The sequence below is a fragment of the Sceloporus undulatus genome, chromosome 4, assembly GCF_019175285.1.
Source record: "Sceloporus undulatus isolate JIND9_A2432 ecotype Alabama chromosome 4, SceUnd_v1.1, whole genome shotgun sequence".
Lineage (NCBI taxonomy): Eukaryota > Metazoa > Chordata > Lepidosauria > Squamata > Phrynosomatidae > Sceloporus > Sceloporus undulatus.
The window spans coordinates 9,168,731-9,182,891 of record NC_056525.1 but is presented as its reverse complement, the minus strand read 5'-3'; the positions used below and the strand labels follow the sequence as shown (position 1 = coordinate 9,182,891).

Below are 14,161 nucleotides of genomic sequence, written 5' to 3'. Positions count from 1 at the left end.
TGAGAGAATGGAATTTTGTTTCCATCTGCATCATTATCCTTCTTATGTCACTAGTGAGCCATATCCTTATGCAGAGAACAAAACCATCCTCAAAGCTTGAAAATGTTAACCTTTTGGACTGCCAGGATCAGAAACGCATGGCTAGCATAGTCAAGCATGCTGGCTTGGTGATTCTGGGGAAATGTAGTCCAAAAAAGTAATTTCCAAGGATCTGACAGCATCCTCCTATTTTTTGCCTCTGTACCTTCTGCCTTTGGACATGGAAGTTCTCTTTAGCTCACATGGCTGACAGGAGGGGATTGGAACATAGCAGGTAGGAGAGATTTGGGTTGAGCTGAGGGAAAGTGTGGCAGGGGTAGCTTGATAGGAGTGGTGAGGCTTGAGGGAATCTAGATGTATGAGCAAACCTGGCTTTTGTTCAAGAGATGCAACTGCACTTATATAATCCAGATTCTACCTCCTCACAGGTCCCTCTTGATGGTGGCATATATATATATATATATACACACACACACACACACACACACACACACACACACACACACACACAATTTCTTCTTAGATGCCACTGGGAGCTGGCACTTCTATATTGCATTATGGCTCCCTGTAAAGTTGTGGGTGATGTCTGCAACCATAAGGACTAAAAGCATGCTTCTTTAAAAAGACCAAATCCCTGCTCATACAGGAGTGGTATGAAATCATGGACCACAGTCTTCGTTATATATCAAATGTTAAAGCCAACTTAGTTATATATCAATTAAAGTCAACTGATGTGAATGGGCTACCTTGATACAATGATACAGACTGAGTCTCCCTTATCCAGAATTCTGAAATCCAAAATATTCAAGAAACCAAGCCTTTTTTCATAGGTGGCTGAGATAGTGACACCTTTGCTTTCTGACCATTCAGTGTACACAAACTGTGTTTCGTGCACAAAATTATAAAAACGTATAAAATTACCTTCAGACTTCAGGTATATATGAAACATAATGAATTTTGTGTTTAAACTTGGGTCCCATCTTTGAGATATGTACCTATATGAAAATTCCAAAATCCAAAAAAATTTAAAAATCCAAAATCCAAAACACATCTGGTCCCAAGCATTTTGGATAAAGGAGGCTTAACCTATGTATGTTTCAGCTATCCAATCATTTAAAAAAAAAATTCCTTCTGCTGGCAGTTTTGGCATCTATCAAAAGTTTGCTTTTCTTCCCCTCCCTCCAGCTTTTTTTTTTTTTTTTTTTATTCCAGAAAAGCTAATGAATCCTATATGATCCCCTCCCCGAAAAATTACAACTTAAGAAGGAAAAACAGAAAATCAACAGTACCGTCATTATGCCCCAGTTATACTTTAAGAAAATTATTTATTAGAATATTTGTATCCCAGCAAAAGGGTTCATTTAAATGGCTTACAAACATTAAATGGATTACAACACAAAAATAATACAACACAAAGCTAAAAGCAGAGCCTATAAACGCTGTATCATCTTTAAAAATCCACTGAAGTACAAGTGGCTCTTTGTATCAGTTCTGGTACATAAGACCTTTAAATTTTTTGCAGTTCATAGGATTTTTCATTTTCCTTTTATTACACAGATATTTTAGGGCAAAAGCTTGGTGAGTCATGTCTTTGGAAACAGCAATATCTGCTGTATTTGATTGTTTCTCTTAGTTTCCACCTGGTTTAAAAAAAAACAGCTAGGTATAGTCTTTGGAAGCAAACTAATTTGTGCCTATGGCATGCTACATTAAACTGAATTGTTTATAACCAGAGACATAGCTTTGTGAGTCTGGAATATAAGTATGTAAAGGGATCTTGTACAACCTTTGAGACGAACTGAGTGAGAGATGTTGTAGCCTAAGCTTTTGTAGATTTGGTCTACAACCCAACTGAAGAAATAGATGGGAGGGCCTGTATGCGCAGGCCAAATGGCCTGTGTTCCCCTGGCCTCACCTTGTCCTTTATGGACAATGCAAGCCCATCGCCCCAGGCTGTGGTTGGACACTCTTGATGCTGATTTGGCAGCCAAGAACTGATCCTGGCCCAAAGGGACCTTAGTACGGAGCAAACAACCATCTGTTTGCCATGGAGTTTCTTTGAAAACTTTGTGGTGACAACTGTAATACCATTCGGCCCTGCATGCCCCTTATCTGCCACCACTGCTGCATCTTCTCTGAAGGCCCCCATCATGGCCTGTCACACTGGATGGCCATGTGGGTGTAGCCAGGTGCCCTGTTTCTCCCTTATGAATTGTGATGAGGCTCTTTAAAGAACAAGCAGGTAAAGCGTGCAGGGTAGCATGGCTCCATGTTGCAGTGACAGGTGGGTGTGTAAACACTTGCTTGTTGCTATTCTGGTCCCAAGGACTGACCTTGGTCAGGGGCAGGATAGCATGGACCTGACCTGTGGTATCCTGCCCATCTTATTGGGCTCCAAATCTCAAAAAGTTTATGCTACAACTTCTTTTGCTCAGTTAGTTTCAAAGGTACAGTTAGTTTCAAAGGTACCCCCCCCCCGCATATGGGAAAATCCACGTATGCTCATGTCCCATAAGAAACAATGGGGTGCGTGCACATGGCAGTGCTCGCGCCACAGGCACACGCACCATTGTTTACATTGTTGCTCGGCTTCCGCATAAGCAGGAAGCCATGTATTGTGCATCAGCGCATGGCACGGGCACACTGTACTACTGTTAGGTAGAAAAATCTCACTGCATAATAATTTTATTTAATCATTCTGTCCAACTTAATATTAGTTAAAATGGATATTATAAATTATGTGTTTTATAATGTGTGTTGACCTATGTGCCAGAATCATAGAATCACAGAGTTGGAAGAGACCATAAGGGCCATCCAGCCAACCCCATTCTGCCATGCAGGAACTCCCAATTAAAGCATCCCTGACTGATGGCTGTCCACCCTTTGTTTAAATAGCTCCAAAGAAGGAGACTCCACCACTCTCCGAGGGAGTGTGTTCCACCGTCAAACAGCTTTTACTATCATCTCCTAATGTTGAAGTGGAATTTCTTTTCCTGTACTGTAGTTTGAATCCATTGCTCCAGGTCCTATTCTCTGGAACAGCAGAAAACAAGCTTGTTCTACACCTTCAAATATGTAGGGCTATCATATCACTTCTCAACCTTCTCTTCTCCAGACTAAACATACCCAGCTCAATAGGTCTCTCCTCATAAGGCATGGTTTCCAGACCCTTCACCATTTTAGTCACCCTCCTTAGTGTTTAGCTTGTCATATTTGAAAAAGCTGTTCTAATTGCTAAATAGAACAGTTGTGACTTCAATAATAGAATCATAGAGTTGGAAGAGAGCTCAAGGGCATGCAGTCCAACCCTGTTCTGGATTCAGGGTTCAATCCAGCTATATGTCCTACCCGAGGATATGGTAGGGATAATACCTTACTCCAAGCCAACATTACAAGATCCCTTTACATGCTATCTATGACCAGTTTCTAAAGCTATGAACATGAGATGTGATGATGAACAGGTCTAATGTTTCTCTGAAGAGTTTCTCAGACAACAAAAGGTTGAGGTACAATTAAGACATAGCACTGTGAAACAGGACTGGGAGAAGAATATCCATTGCTCAGGGTGATGGGATCTGGAGTGCTTGGGTACTGTATGATTGTTGTTAGATGACAAATTCCATTTTGAAAACCCCCATATTTTAGAAACTGAATGTGAAATTTAATTGGAGTTGCTTTGACTCCCAATTGGAAGAAAATCAGGATATAAATCAAATAAATAAATAAATTACACCCTCTAACTATCTCAGGGCAGTGTATGATAAAACCAACCTGACTAAATTTAAACAGTATAAAAATACAATGATTTTTAAAGGCTAAAAAAATAGGTTAAAAAGACAGATTAAAAGTGGTTAAAATAGTTCAAAGCAATAAAAACCAGCGACATGTGAGAGTTTGTGTAAAACCAATTAGGATGTGAAGGCTTTACGGAATAGCCATGTTTTCACTTGGCACCGAAATGATCGCCACCTTGGTACCAGATTTAAACTATTTAATGAATCTCAGAATCATTCAAGCATGCAAAAGTCACATCTGTTCCTTGTTTATCTGCTCCATCAATCCCATTTCATTTAGTGCATCCACATTGCAGAAATAATACAGTTTGATAACACTTGAAGTGCGGTAGCTCCATCCTATGGAATCCTAGGATCTGTAGTTTTGCAAAGCCTTTAGCCCTCTCTGCCAAAGTGTGTTGGTTCCTCATACAACTACAAATCCCAAGATTCTGTGGGATGGAGTCATGGGAATTAAAGTGGTGTCAAACGGTGTTATTTCTACAGCGTAGATGCACTCTTAGAACAGATGCAGGGAAATTATGGCCTGTGTACTACAATTGTTCCTCTACATTTACGAGTTAAGCATTCGTGGATTTGATTGTTCACGGATTATTTTATTTACCATTTATATATATATTCTCTAGGCATCTGTAGGTCAACCTCTGGTGAATGTTGAGCACAGAGTCAAGCTGAAGGACCTAAAAGTGCCTAGAAAAGTATTCTCACAGATACAGAAGCAGGGCTATATTAGCTGTTTTTCCACTTTTGCAGAAAAGTGTGGCCCCAACCATCATGAAAGTTCAGGACCAACTGCATATTTTTATTTATTTATTAACTTTATTTATATGCCTCCTTTCTCCCAGGATGGGACCCAAGGAGGCTTCCAGAACAATTAAAATTGTTTACAAACATTTTAAAAATCAATTTAAAATCCCTGCATTAAAACACATGCACAAACCAAGACCGTTTTTATGTCTCTCTCAGCACCACCAACCGTCCCAACGTCTATTCTCACCCTGTTTTCTGAGGGTGAAAAAACTTGAAAATGGCAACATTGGCTCAGCTGGTGCTGCTGGGAGTCTCTAGAAATGGTGGATGGTTACAAACACCTTCCACAGCCAACAAATGCAGTTCACAACATGAAGTAATTTCCAGTTCTGACTTCTGGTTAGGGCTGCCAGACTGAAAAAATGGGAAGGGTTTGACATCTACAACTGTTGTGTAGAAGAAGCAATTTCAGCAGGTGTTGCTTGTTATGCAACTAGGTAACAAGCAACACCTTCTGGAATTTCCGCTTCTATACAACCATTATACAATAGTAGAGTTGCCAGATCTCAAGACCTATCCCTGAGTCCCCAATTTTTGAGGCTCATGTCTATGAGGAAGATGAGGGTATAAATTCTTGAGTTTTGAGGGCTCAGCTCCATCTAAGAAGAAAGGGCTTTGTGAAAATCTGCTGCTCATCTGGTAGAGCAACAGCTTCCTATTATTTTGCAAAGCTTAATTGAGTTCTTATGGTAACCAATACAGACTCTCCAAGTGGGCCTATGTATTTATTTATGTAGCTTTCTCCTTCCCTCTTAGTCAGTGTGGTGCCCGGGCTCACCTTCTGCTCTGCACTCATTTGCTAGAAGCAAATAGACTAGATTAATGCTTCCTTATCCTGTTTTCTTAGGCACGGTACAGACAGCGCTAATGCACGGTGATGGCGTCATACTAGGGTTAAGGGACCCTATGGAGGAAAAAACACCATCGCCAGCCTGGACAACACAGAAGGTATGTACCGGGCCTTAGAAATGATCCCCTCATTTCGCCTTGATCTCAGCCTCATTAGCCAAGTTTTCCATCTTAATTTCCAAACAGGGAAAATATGTTCTCTCCCACCTCCTCTCCATCTCTGAATGACAAACTGTGAACAGCCGTGGCTGGTACTTAATAAGTAATGATTTATGACATTACCAGGGACTGTTCCTAGGTTGTAAGTTTTGGCTAAGAAACTCAGGGATGATCCTGAACTGTCAACCTTATATGGAGGCTCTCTCCAGTTTACACTCTGGCAAGCCTTCTTCTGGCTGATTGATGCCCAAAATCGGGGTGAAGGGAGTTGTTGTGTTTGTGTACCTTCAAGTCATTCCAGACTTTGGTGACCCTAAGGTGAACCTGTATTTGGTTTTCCTGGAAAGATTTGTTCAGAGGGGTCTGTCTTTGGCTGAGAATTTGCCCAAAGTTACCCAGTGGGTTTCCATGGCTGAGCAGGGGCACTGCTGGGGGCTAGAGTGGCCCCTTTGCCAGCCTTGGTTGCCTACAATTACTTACAGGGATACTGCTCAGCAAAGGATGCACAAGATGGATGTCCTAGAAAGGCTGCCCCTGGGAAATACCATGTGCTTTGAAAACTTGAGGAAGCAACACTGCTATCTGAACTGTGGATGGTCCTAAGCAGAGTAGACCCATTGAGTCAACTGGATTTACCTATGTGTTGACTCACCATTCACCCATGGATTCAATAGGTCTCCTCTGGTTGGAATTAACCAATAGATTCTGAACATTATCTTTGTCATCACCTCACTGGAAATGCTATCTGAGCATAGAAAATGTCAGGGAAATGTTATGATTTTTGTATTTATAGTCAGTTTAATGAATCTAAATTTGTGGCACTTAAGTGGAGCATCACTTCCTCCCAACGAATTTAATCAGGGCATAAAAGAACTATATGAAGCAACATTTTGTCTGAAAAATCAGGAATATTTGGAGAATGGGGTTTCCCTTTAATGATTTTTATTTGAAATGTTTAGCTTAATAATCTCCTTGCAATATGACACATCAATGAACTTGAAAAGGGGGGAAAACACAAAAAAAATTCCTCCCCAAACCCAACAAAAGGCCTTTCACACTAACACAAAGAGTACTTAGTACTATTTAAAATCATATGGTTGCAGTTTATGGAGTCTTTGGACTTGTAGTTTAGCCAGGGATACTTGGAAATCTGTGCCAAACTATATATACCAGGATTTCCCAGGTTGCAGCCATGGCAGTTAAAGTGTCATCAAATAGCCAGAAACAGTAAACTGTCCCTCCATACCTAGGGTTAGGGGCACAAGGCCCCCGTGAATATAGATAAACCACAAATAACAAAAAACACCATGTTTTTACCTGAGAGGACACCTCTCTAGGAATCTCTAGGTCTCCAGAGCAACTCTGTGGTCAACGCCAACAGACAATGACCAAGAACGGCGCTGGAGGAGCTATAAATGCCTAAGTAGGGTATTCTCTCTAGGAATCTCTAGGTCCTTCAGTGCAACTTTTAGTTAAAGTTGACCATAGAGTGTGCACTGGAGGACCTAGAATTCCAGAGAGAAAAACATATTAATCAAAGCTGTGAATAACCAAATCCGCAAATATCAAAGCCAAAAATATGGAGGGATGAGTGTAGTGTAAAAGAGCCTCAATTCACTCTTGGCTTTTTCCTTCCCATGGTTACTGCATGGCTTCTTAGCCCAAGTGGCAAGACTCACGAAGCAGCTCTTTCTTGATCTCCTTGGAAAGGAATTTAAGCTTGAAGTTGGTTAAGGTGATTTCTCCAGGATACTTCCTTTCTTCAAAACTTCTTCAGGGACCTCCTGGCATCTGCTTCAGAAGGCGAAAGAACGGATGGCGGGATCTGACTGAAGAAACCAGCAAAGATTTTGTGTAGGACATGGGGGAATGGCTGACACACAACTAGAACAATTTGGATAGGTAGCTAAAGGAAATGGTGTAGGATTCAAAACATGAAAGTGGTGTCTCCTACATCTCCAGGAGGTCCTTGAGACCACCTCAGATGCAATGGGAGTCAATGAATTTTATTTGTGTATTGTGGTGGCTTCTTGATGTTTTAATGGTTTTTACTAGTTTTAACTATGTTTTTTAATTATGTTTAATACCCTGGTATCTGCTGGGTTGGTTTTCAGGACCCCCTTTGGATACCAAAATCAGTAGATGCTCAAGTCCTATTAAATACAACGGATAGTAAATTGCTATCTCTATACAAAATGGAAAATCAAGGTTTACCTTTTAGAATATACGTGTGGCCGTGTCATATGGCGGGTGGTGTATACATGGCTTTCATAATAAGTTTTTTCTCTGCTCCTTGTTCTCTGTTTTTCGACCCCGGATTAGTGCAATATATTGTCTTTTTCTTGCCCAGTGAATTGTGATTTGTATAGTTTCCCGTTCCTACCCCTAGTAATGATGTTTTTAAACTTTTTATATGTGATGCTTTACCTGTATTTTATTGTTTCTTGTCTTGTAAGCCGCCTTGATCATGCAATTGGAAAGGCGGATAAATAAAATATTATATATATTTTATTTTTATTTTATTTTATTATTAGTATATTATTATTATTATTATTATATATTATTATTATTCAGTTTATGCTGAAAGCTGCTCACCATAAAAGGCAATCGTGTTGCAACCACATGCACGAGCCCCATTATTTTCAATGGGACTCAGGCATCACAGAATTTCCCTTACGCGGGGGTGGTGGTCTGGAACGGATCCCCTGCGTAAGGGAAGGGTGCTGTGGTGTGGTGTTTGTGTGTGTGTGTGTGTGCATGCGCGCGATATATATAAATATATATATATATATTCAAGCCATGGAGCTTTAATCTGTGAATAAAGAATCCATGTAGAAGGAGGGCTGATTGTATCAGTATTATTTAATTTTTTTAAAACTTTTACAATCAATGTTTCAGTTCTACTTTTTAAAATTATTGTAAACCACCTCAAATCCCATTTTGGGAGAAAGGAAGGCTATAAATCCCTTAAATAAATCAATTATAAATAAAACAACAAGTGTTGCTTCCTTTCTCCAGTCAACATTACAGATGGGTGATGGACTACATGACCCACCATGCTGCAGAAATAATGCTGCTTGATACCACTTTAACAGTTATGGCTGCATCATTTGGAATCCTAGGATTTGTAGCTTGGTGAGGTATTCAGCCTGGTCTGTCAGATAGCTCTGGTGCCTCACTCAACTACAAATCCCAGGATAGTGTAGGATACAGTCAAGGCAATTAAAGTGGTGTCAAACTACTTTATTTCTGCAATGTGGATGCAACCCCATAGAGACAGCCGCCAGCAAGGAGACTTGGGGGCTTCCCAGACCAGTGCTTTGTGCCAGCCTGGATATGTGCTAGGGCTCCCCGGGGGTGGCGCTACCACACGCCCCACAACCCTAGCACATTGCGGCGGCATGATAATGGTGGGGCCCTGTATACATGGGTGCCACCATTATGACGTCACGGCCATCCGCAGCCAAACAGTGCGGCGCTGGCATGATGTCCCTGCAACGCTGCAGGGCACTTGGGGCGCCCTTTCAGCATCGCGGGAAGGAGCTCCAAAATGGAGCTCCTTTTTTGACGCACGCATTGCTGGTGCAGCCTTTACACGGCCACACCAGTGATGCGGAAGGGAAAGACGCCGAGTGGCCCCTTTCTCCCCTTTTCCGCAGCTGTCGGGGTGTCCTTGGGGCATGAAGCCCCAAGGACACCCCTTTCCAGGCCGTGGGGAAGCAGAGTTTTGCCGCTTCCCCAAGGCCTGGAGAAGTGGCAGATTGGGGCCTCTGCGGCTGCCGCTACAGATGCCCAGGCCCCAATCTGGAGGGGAAAGGGGCGGGTGCAGGCCGCTTCAAAGGGGCGGTCTGTATCCCGCCTTGGATAACCATTCTGCTTTGAGAAGTTGGGGGAATGTAGAACAGATGTGGCCATGCTGCAGTCTCATGGGATCCTGAGGGTTATTTTTGTACCTCCAGATCTCCCCCAGGTTCATTTTTGTCCCCAGATGCCTTGTAGTGGTTTTGAGGGGTGCAATTACACAACATATTTGTACTTCTGGATCATTTTAGGCCCAGGAAAGGACATTTTTATAAACAGGCAGCAAACTGGAAATGGCTCCTGGGTCACTTTATGTTGTAAAAAAAAAGGACTCTATAGAGCTTAAAAATGGCTTAATGGGGGAAGGAATATGGCAAAAATGCTGGGCCATTGCCAGAGGGCATGTAGAGGCATCACTTTAACTGTCATGGCTCCATCCTACGGAATCCTGGGATTTGTAGTTTGTTGTGGTTTCATTTACAGGGAAAGCTAAATATCTCACAAAACTACAAATCCCAGAATACCACAGCATTGAGCCATGGCAGTTAAAGCGATGTCAAACTGCATTAATTCTGAAGTGAAGATGCAGCCAAAAAATTGATTTCCTTTGGTGGAGGATGCAATGAGCTGTGGCCCTCAAGGTGTCACAGGAGCCAACGCAGCATCACTTGCCTGCCTCTAAACTGGAATATTAATTCCATGCTACTGTTAACTGTGATGCACAAGGAAACCATCTGTGTACCACAGTGACTTCAGCCAACTTCCAGTCTCCTTCTTTACTTCATATAACAACCTCCCTTGATGATTCCTCCCTGGCATGAATGACTGACCAGCAAAACTAAAACAGAGGAAAATACTGAAGAGAGACCATTTTTCTTGCAACATGTCAAAGAGGCAGGCCACTTCTCAGCAAATATACTTCACAAAAGGATATGATAGAAATGTCAAAGAAGCTATCCCCGGTGCCATCATGTTCCATGCAACATATAGCTTCTCTTACTTGCAGTAATGGGACAATTACAACATTGTGAATTTGGATTCTGAGGTCTCTAATGCTTCCTCCCACACTTTTGGCTGTGAGATAGGAAAGCACAGGGGACTGTAAAGAAGCAAGGCAAGAACATTAACAGATGATTCCCTTGTAATGTAGTTCCTTGCTCAAAGACAGAATATCCACTGGGTAGCATGCCCTCCAACATTTCACAGCTGAAAACCAGGACATATGGGGTTGTGTGATACTGTAACATGGATCAGATGCAAAAGTTGTTAATGAGGATGAAGACATGAACTTGGAGAGACTGCAGCAGTTTGTTTTCGTCTGAGTAGCCTTGGAAGGGCAAGATTTTGCCCCTCTTCTCCTTCTCTCCCCGCACTGAGTTAATGAAATGCAACTCTGAACTCAATTTGCAACAATTGGAGTAAGCTGAGGATAAGGGAGGAGGAGAGAGAAACCGGGACATTTCAAACTGAAAAAATGGCACAGCAGTGGATTAATCAAGACTGTCCCTGACAAACTGGGTATAGAGAGTAGAGAGTAGAAAGGTGGGAACTGCAGTCCAAACACATCTAGAGGGCCACACATTTCCCTGATCTAAGTAATATGGGAGTTGTGCATTCTTGCTCCTGTTGTTATTTACCTCTTCTGGCTCTTCTTCCCGCTGCCGGTTTGGTTTGGTGTAGTCAATGGGGCCATCCCATTCATCTTGGCGGGACGTGTGGCTGGACTGGGGTGAGGTCATGGTGCTGCTTGTGGCACTGGTGCTGTTTTGGCGTTGGGATACATCTGGGGATTTGATGCTGGGGCTACTGCTGCAGCTACTGCTGCTGGGGAAGGCGCTCTCCCGTTTCCGATGTTTGTTCATGCTTAAGTCCAAAGTCCCATTTTCATCCACTTCAATGTCCATTGACTGAAAAAAAAAACCCAACAAACATTGGAAAGAACAACTTTGACATTTGTAACCAAGCTGTTAAACTGCATTATTTCTGCAGTGTGGATCCAGTTTCAAAGTGCTTTAATTATGTCATCTGGATACACCCTCAGTGCTCTTGTTTCACACTGTAGAATGCTTGTTGGTCCTGATTTGCAGGTTGGGACTGCTATATGTGGACTTTTGGTTTCCTTTGGTTCAGATACAGATGTTCACTGGACCTTATGTGATTATTTGCTGGCATAATCATGGGTGATAGCAGGTACCCTGGCCAATGAATTCTAAAGAGAAGCAGCAGTTGGTTGAACTGCTGCTTCCATGTGGGGCTCTTACATGATTTTCGGAGGCACAACACTATTTGGAGAAAACAAACCATAGCAGCTGAATATGTAAGCCCTGCATGTTGATGTTAGTTGAATCAGTAGTGCTATGTCATCCATGTTAATCCATCTAAAAGCTATTGGTATCTACGTAAACATTTCTAGGAAGTTGCAAGGCAAGTGAAGTAAACCTGTAGTCCTGAGACATCGGGACCAAGGGAGGAAAATCACACAACAGGAATATCTTTGGAGAGGAAGACTGGAATAAAGCCCATTCCAGGCCATATTTTATTTTCTAGTAAAAGCATGAGACATCCCATGCAAAATTGGACACCTGGAACTGCTAATTTAAAAAAAAAAGGCAAGTCTAATACTATAAAGACCTTCCTGATGGTAAGAGACAGTCAACAATAGAAAGACTACCTTGGTAGGTGGTGGACACTGAAGGCATTTAAAGAGAAATTAGATGTTGGCCTATCAGGGACACTTTAAATGTAGATTCCAGCACTGACAGGGAATTGGATTAGATGGCCCTTGGGGTACATTGCAACTTTATGATTCTGCAATTCCTATGCTTACCTTGCTAGGGAGATCTTGTTGCTTGGTGCTGAGATTCTCAGGCATTTCCCAACAGCGAGTGGAGAGGTTCAAAATGGCAGTGGCTGCCATATGCGCCGCTTCAGCATCATGGGAGTAGTCGAAGCCTGTGGATGAAGACGAAGTGCTCTTCACGTAACTGCTGGAGGGACTGTGGCCAGGGGAAGAGGCCTTTGGAAAAGGTTTGGCTGTAAAAAGGGAGTAACACAGGGCGGGTGATGTATGATGGTTGCCAGAGGACTATTTGCAAGTAACTCAATCCAGCACAGTTGGCTTCAAGGCCAGGAACCTCTTTTCAGATTTCAGTTCCGTGTGAGTGGGAAAAGTGGGAAGGCAGAGGGAACTGGGCTGAAGTCCTGAAGCTGATACAGTGGGGAATTTGAAATTTTGGAGGGATGGCTACTTGGTCTTAAACAGCTTGGTGCTCAACATGTGCAGCAGTCAACACTGATACAAGAGATGGTTGTTAGGGCACCAATGACAATGCTGAAAAAATGGTGAGATGAAATTCCTTTTGTTGGGCACAGACTAGCAGTTCTTTTGCAGCTGTTCTGCAAAGCTCACTGCCAAGTCTGCATGCAGCTGCACTCTCTGTGCCCTTTCCAATGTCACACATGTGTCTAGGGCTCATCTCTTGGATGGCATGCTCTCAGCAAGCACATGCAATCTCACTCACCATCTCCCAGCGTTCAGTTGGACTAGAAACCACCACCCCTAATCCCAGACACATTTATTCATTTGAAAAGATGCATGGTTCTGCCCTTCTGTTGGGCTAAGCAAAGCATGAACCTCAACCTGAATCAACCTGAATTCTGCCAGCCAGATTGGCAGTGGTAGGGGAGTACAGTGAAGTCCAACCCCCTGCCCAAATTTTGGGCTCAGGGGAATGTCTATAAAATCCACCGGAACTGCTTAGTTTAAAAAGAGACCAGTCAAATTCATGAGGGATACAGAGACATAGCCACGTTAGTCCGGAATATCAATATGCAAAGGGATCTTGTAGACTGTGTGGAAGAAGTTGTAGTGTAAGTTTTTGTAGACTCGGCATCTGAGGAAGGAGACCAAGGTCCAAAACACACTGCAGAAATAATCCAGTTTGAGACTGCTTAAACTGCCCTGTCTCATTGCTAGGGAATCCTGGGAATTGTAGTTTATTGTGGCACCAGAGCTCTCTGACAGAGAAGGCTAAATGCATCACAAAACTACAGTTTCCAGAATTCCCTTGCATTGAGCCAGGGCAGTTAAAGTGGTCTCAAACTGGATTACTTCTGCAGTGGCTTTTGGACCCAAGTCTACGAAAGCTTATGCTGCGACATCTTCCACACAGTTAGTTTCAAAGGTGCTACAAGATCCCTTTGCATCATGTAGGATACTTCATGGAAGATACGTATGATGGCTGTATGAAACTCTGTGTCACTGCATATTAGTTGTTGGGAAGAGGGCTGACCAGATGTCCTAACCACAAAGGAGGATAAGGCACTGAAAAATGGAGGGCATTCAAGAAAAATGTAGGGCATGACCAAATAAAAGCTCAAAATACTGTACATCTATAAATATAAATCCATGCTTCTGAGTCATGCTCAAAATGGGGACATTTTGGAATTCCTCTTGGACAGAAGACTGAAATGTAGGACATGTCCAGGAAAAGGAAGACATCCTGGCTATGATTTTATGTCATGTTTGTAAGGTTCCCTAGAGACATATGTTTGGCTACTGTGAGAAACAGCATGCTGGCTGAAATGGACTTGCTGGGCTATTCCAGCCACGCACTGAAATGCTCATGTAAAAAGATGGGAGAAGAAGCTGGACTGCTGGAAGGGGCAGAAGAGTGAAAAAGATTTATGGGCAGGTCTATGTGGAGGTG

General features: G+C 42.5%; 1 protein-coding gene across 1 annotated transcript in view; it reads right to left on the bottom strand.

Annotated features, from left to right (window-relative positions):
- MYT1 (myelin transcription factor 1) overlaps positions 1-14,161 on the bottom strand; it is a 198,018-nt gene that overhangs the window by 43,929 nt on the left and 139,928 nt on the right. The window contains 4 exon segments of the mRNA XM_042464901.1: positions 7,327-7,420; positions 7,423-7,480; positions 11,090-11,359; positions 12,280-12,404. Of these exon segments, the coding sequence (XP_042320835.1) occupies positions 7,327-7,420; positions 7,423-7,480; positions 11,090-11,359; positions 12,280-12,404 (547 nt within the window).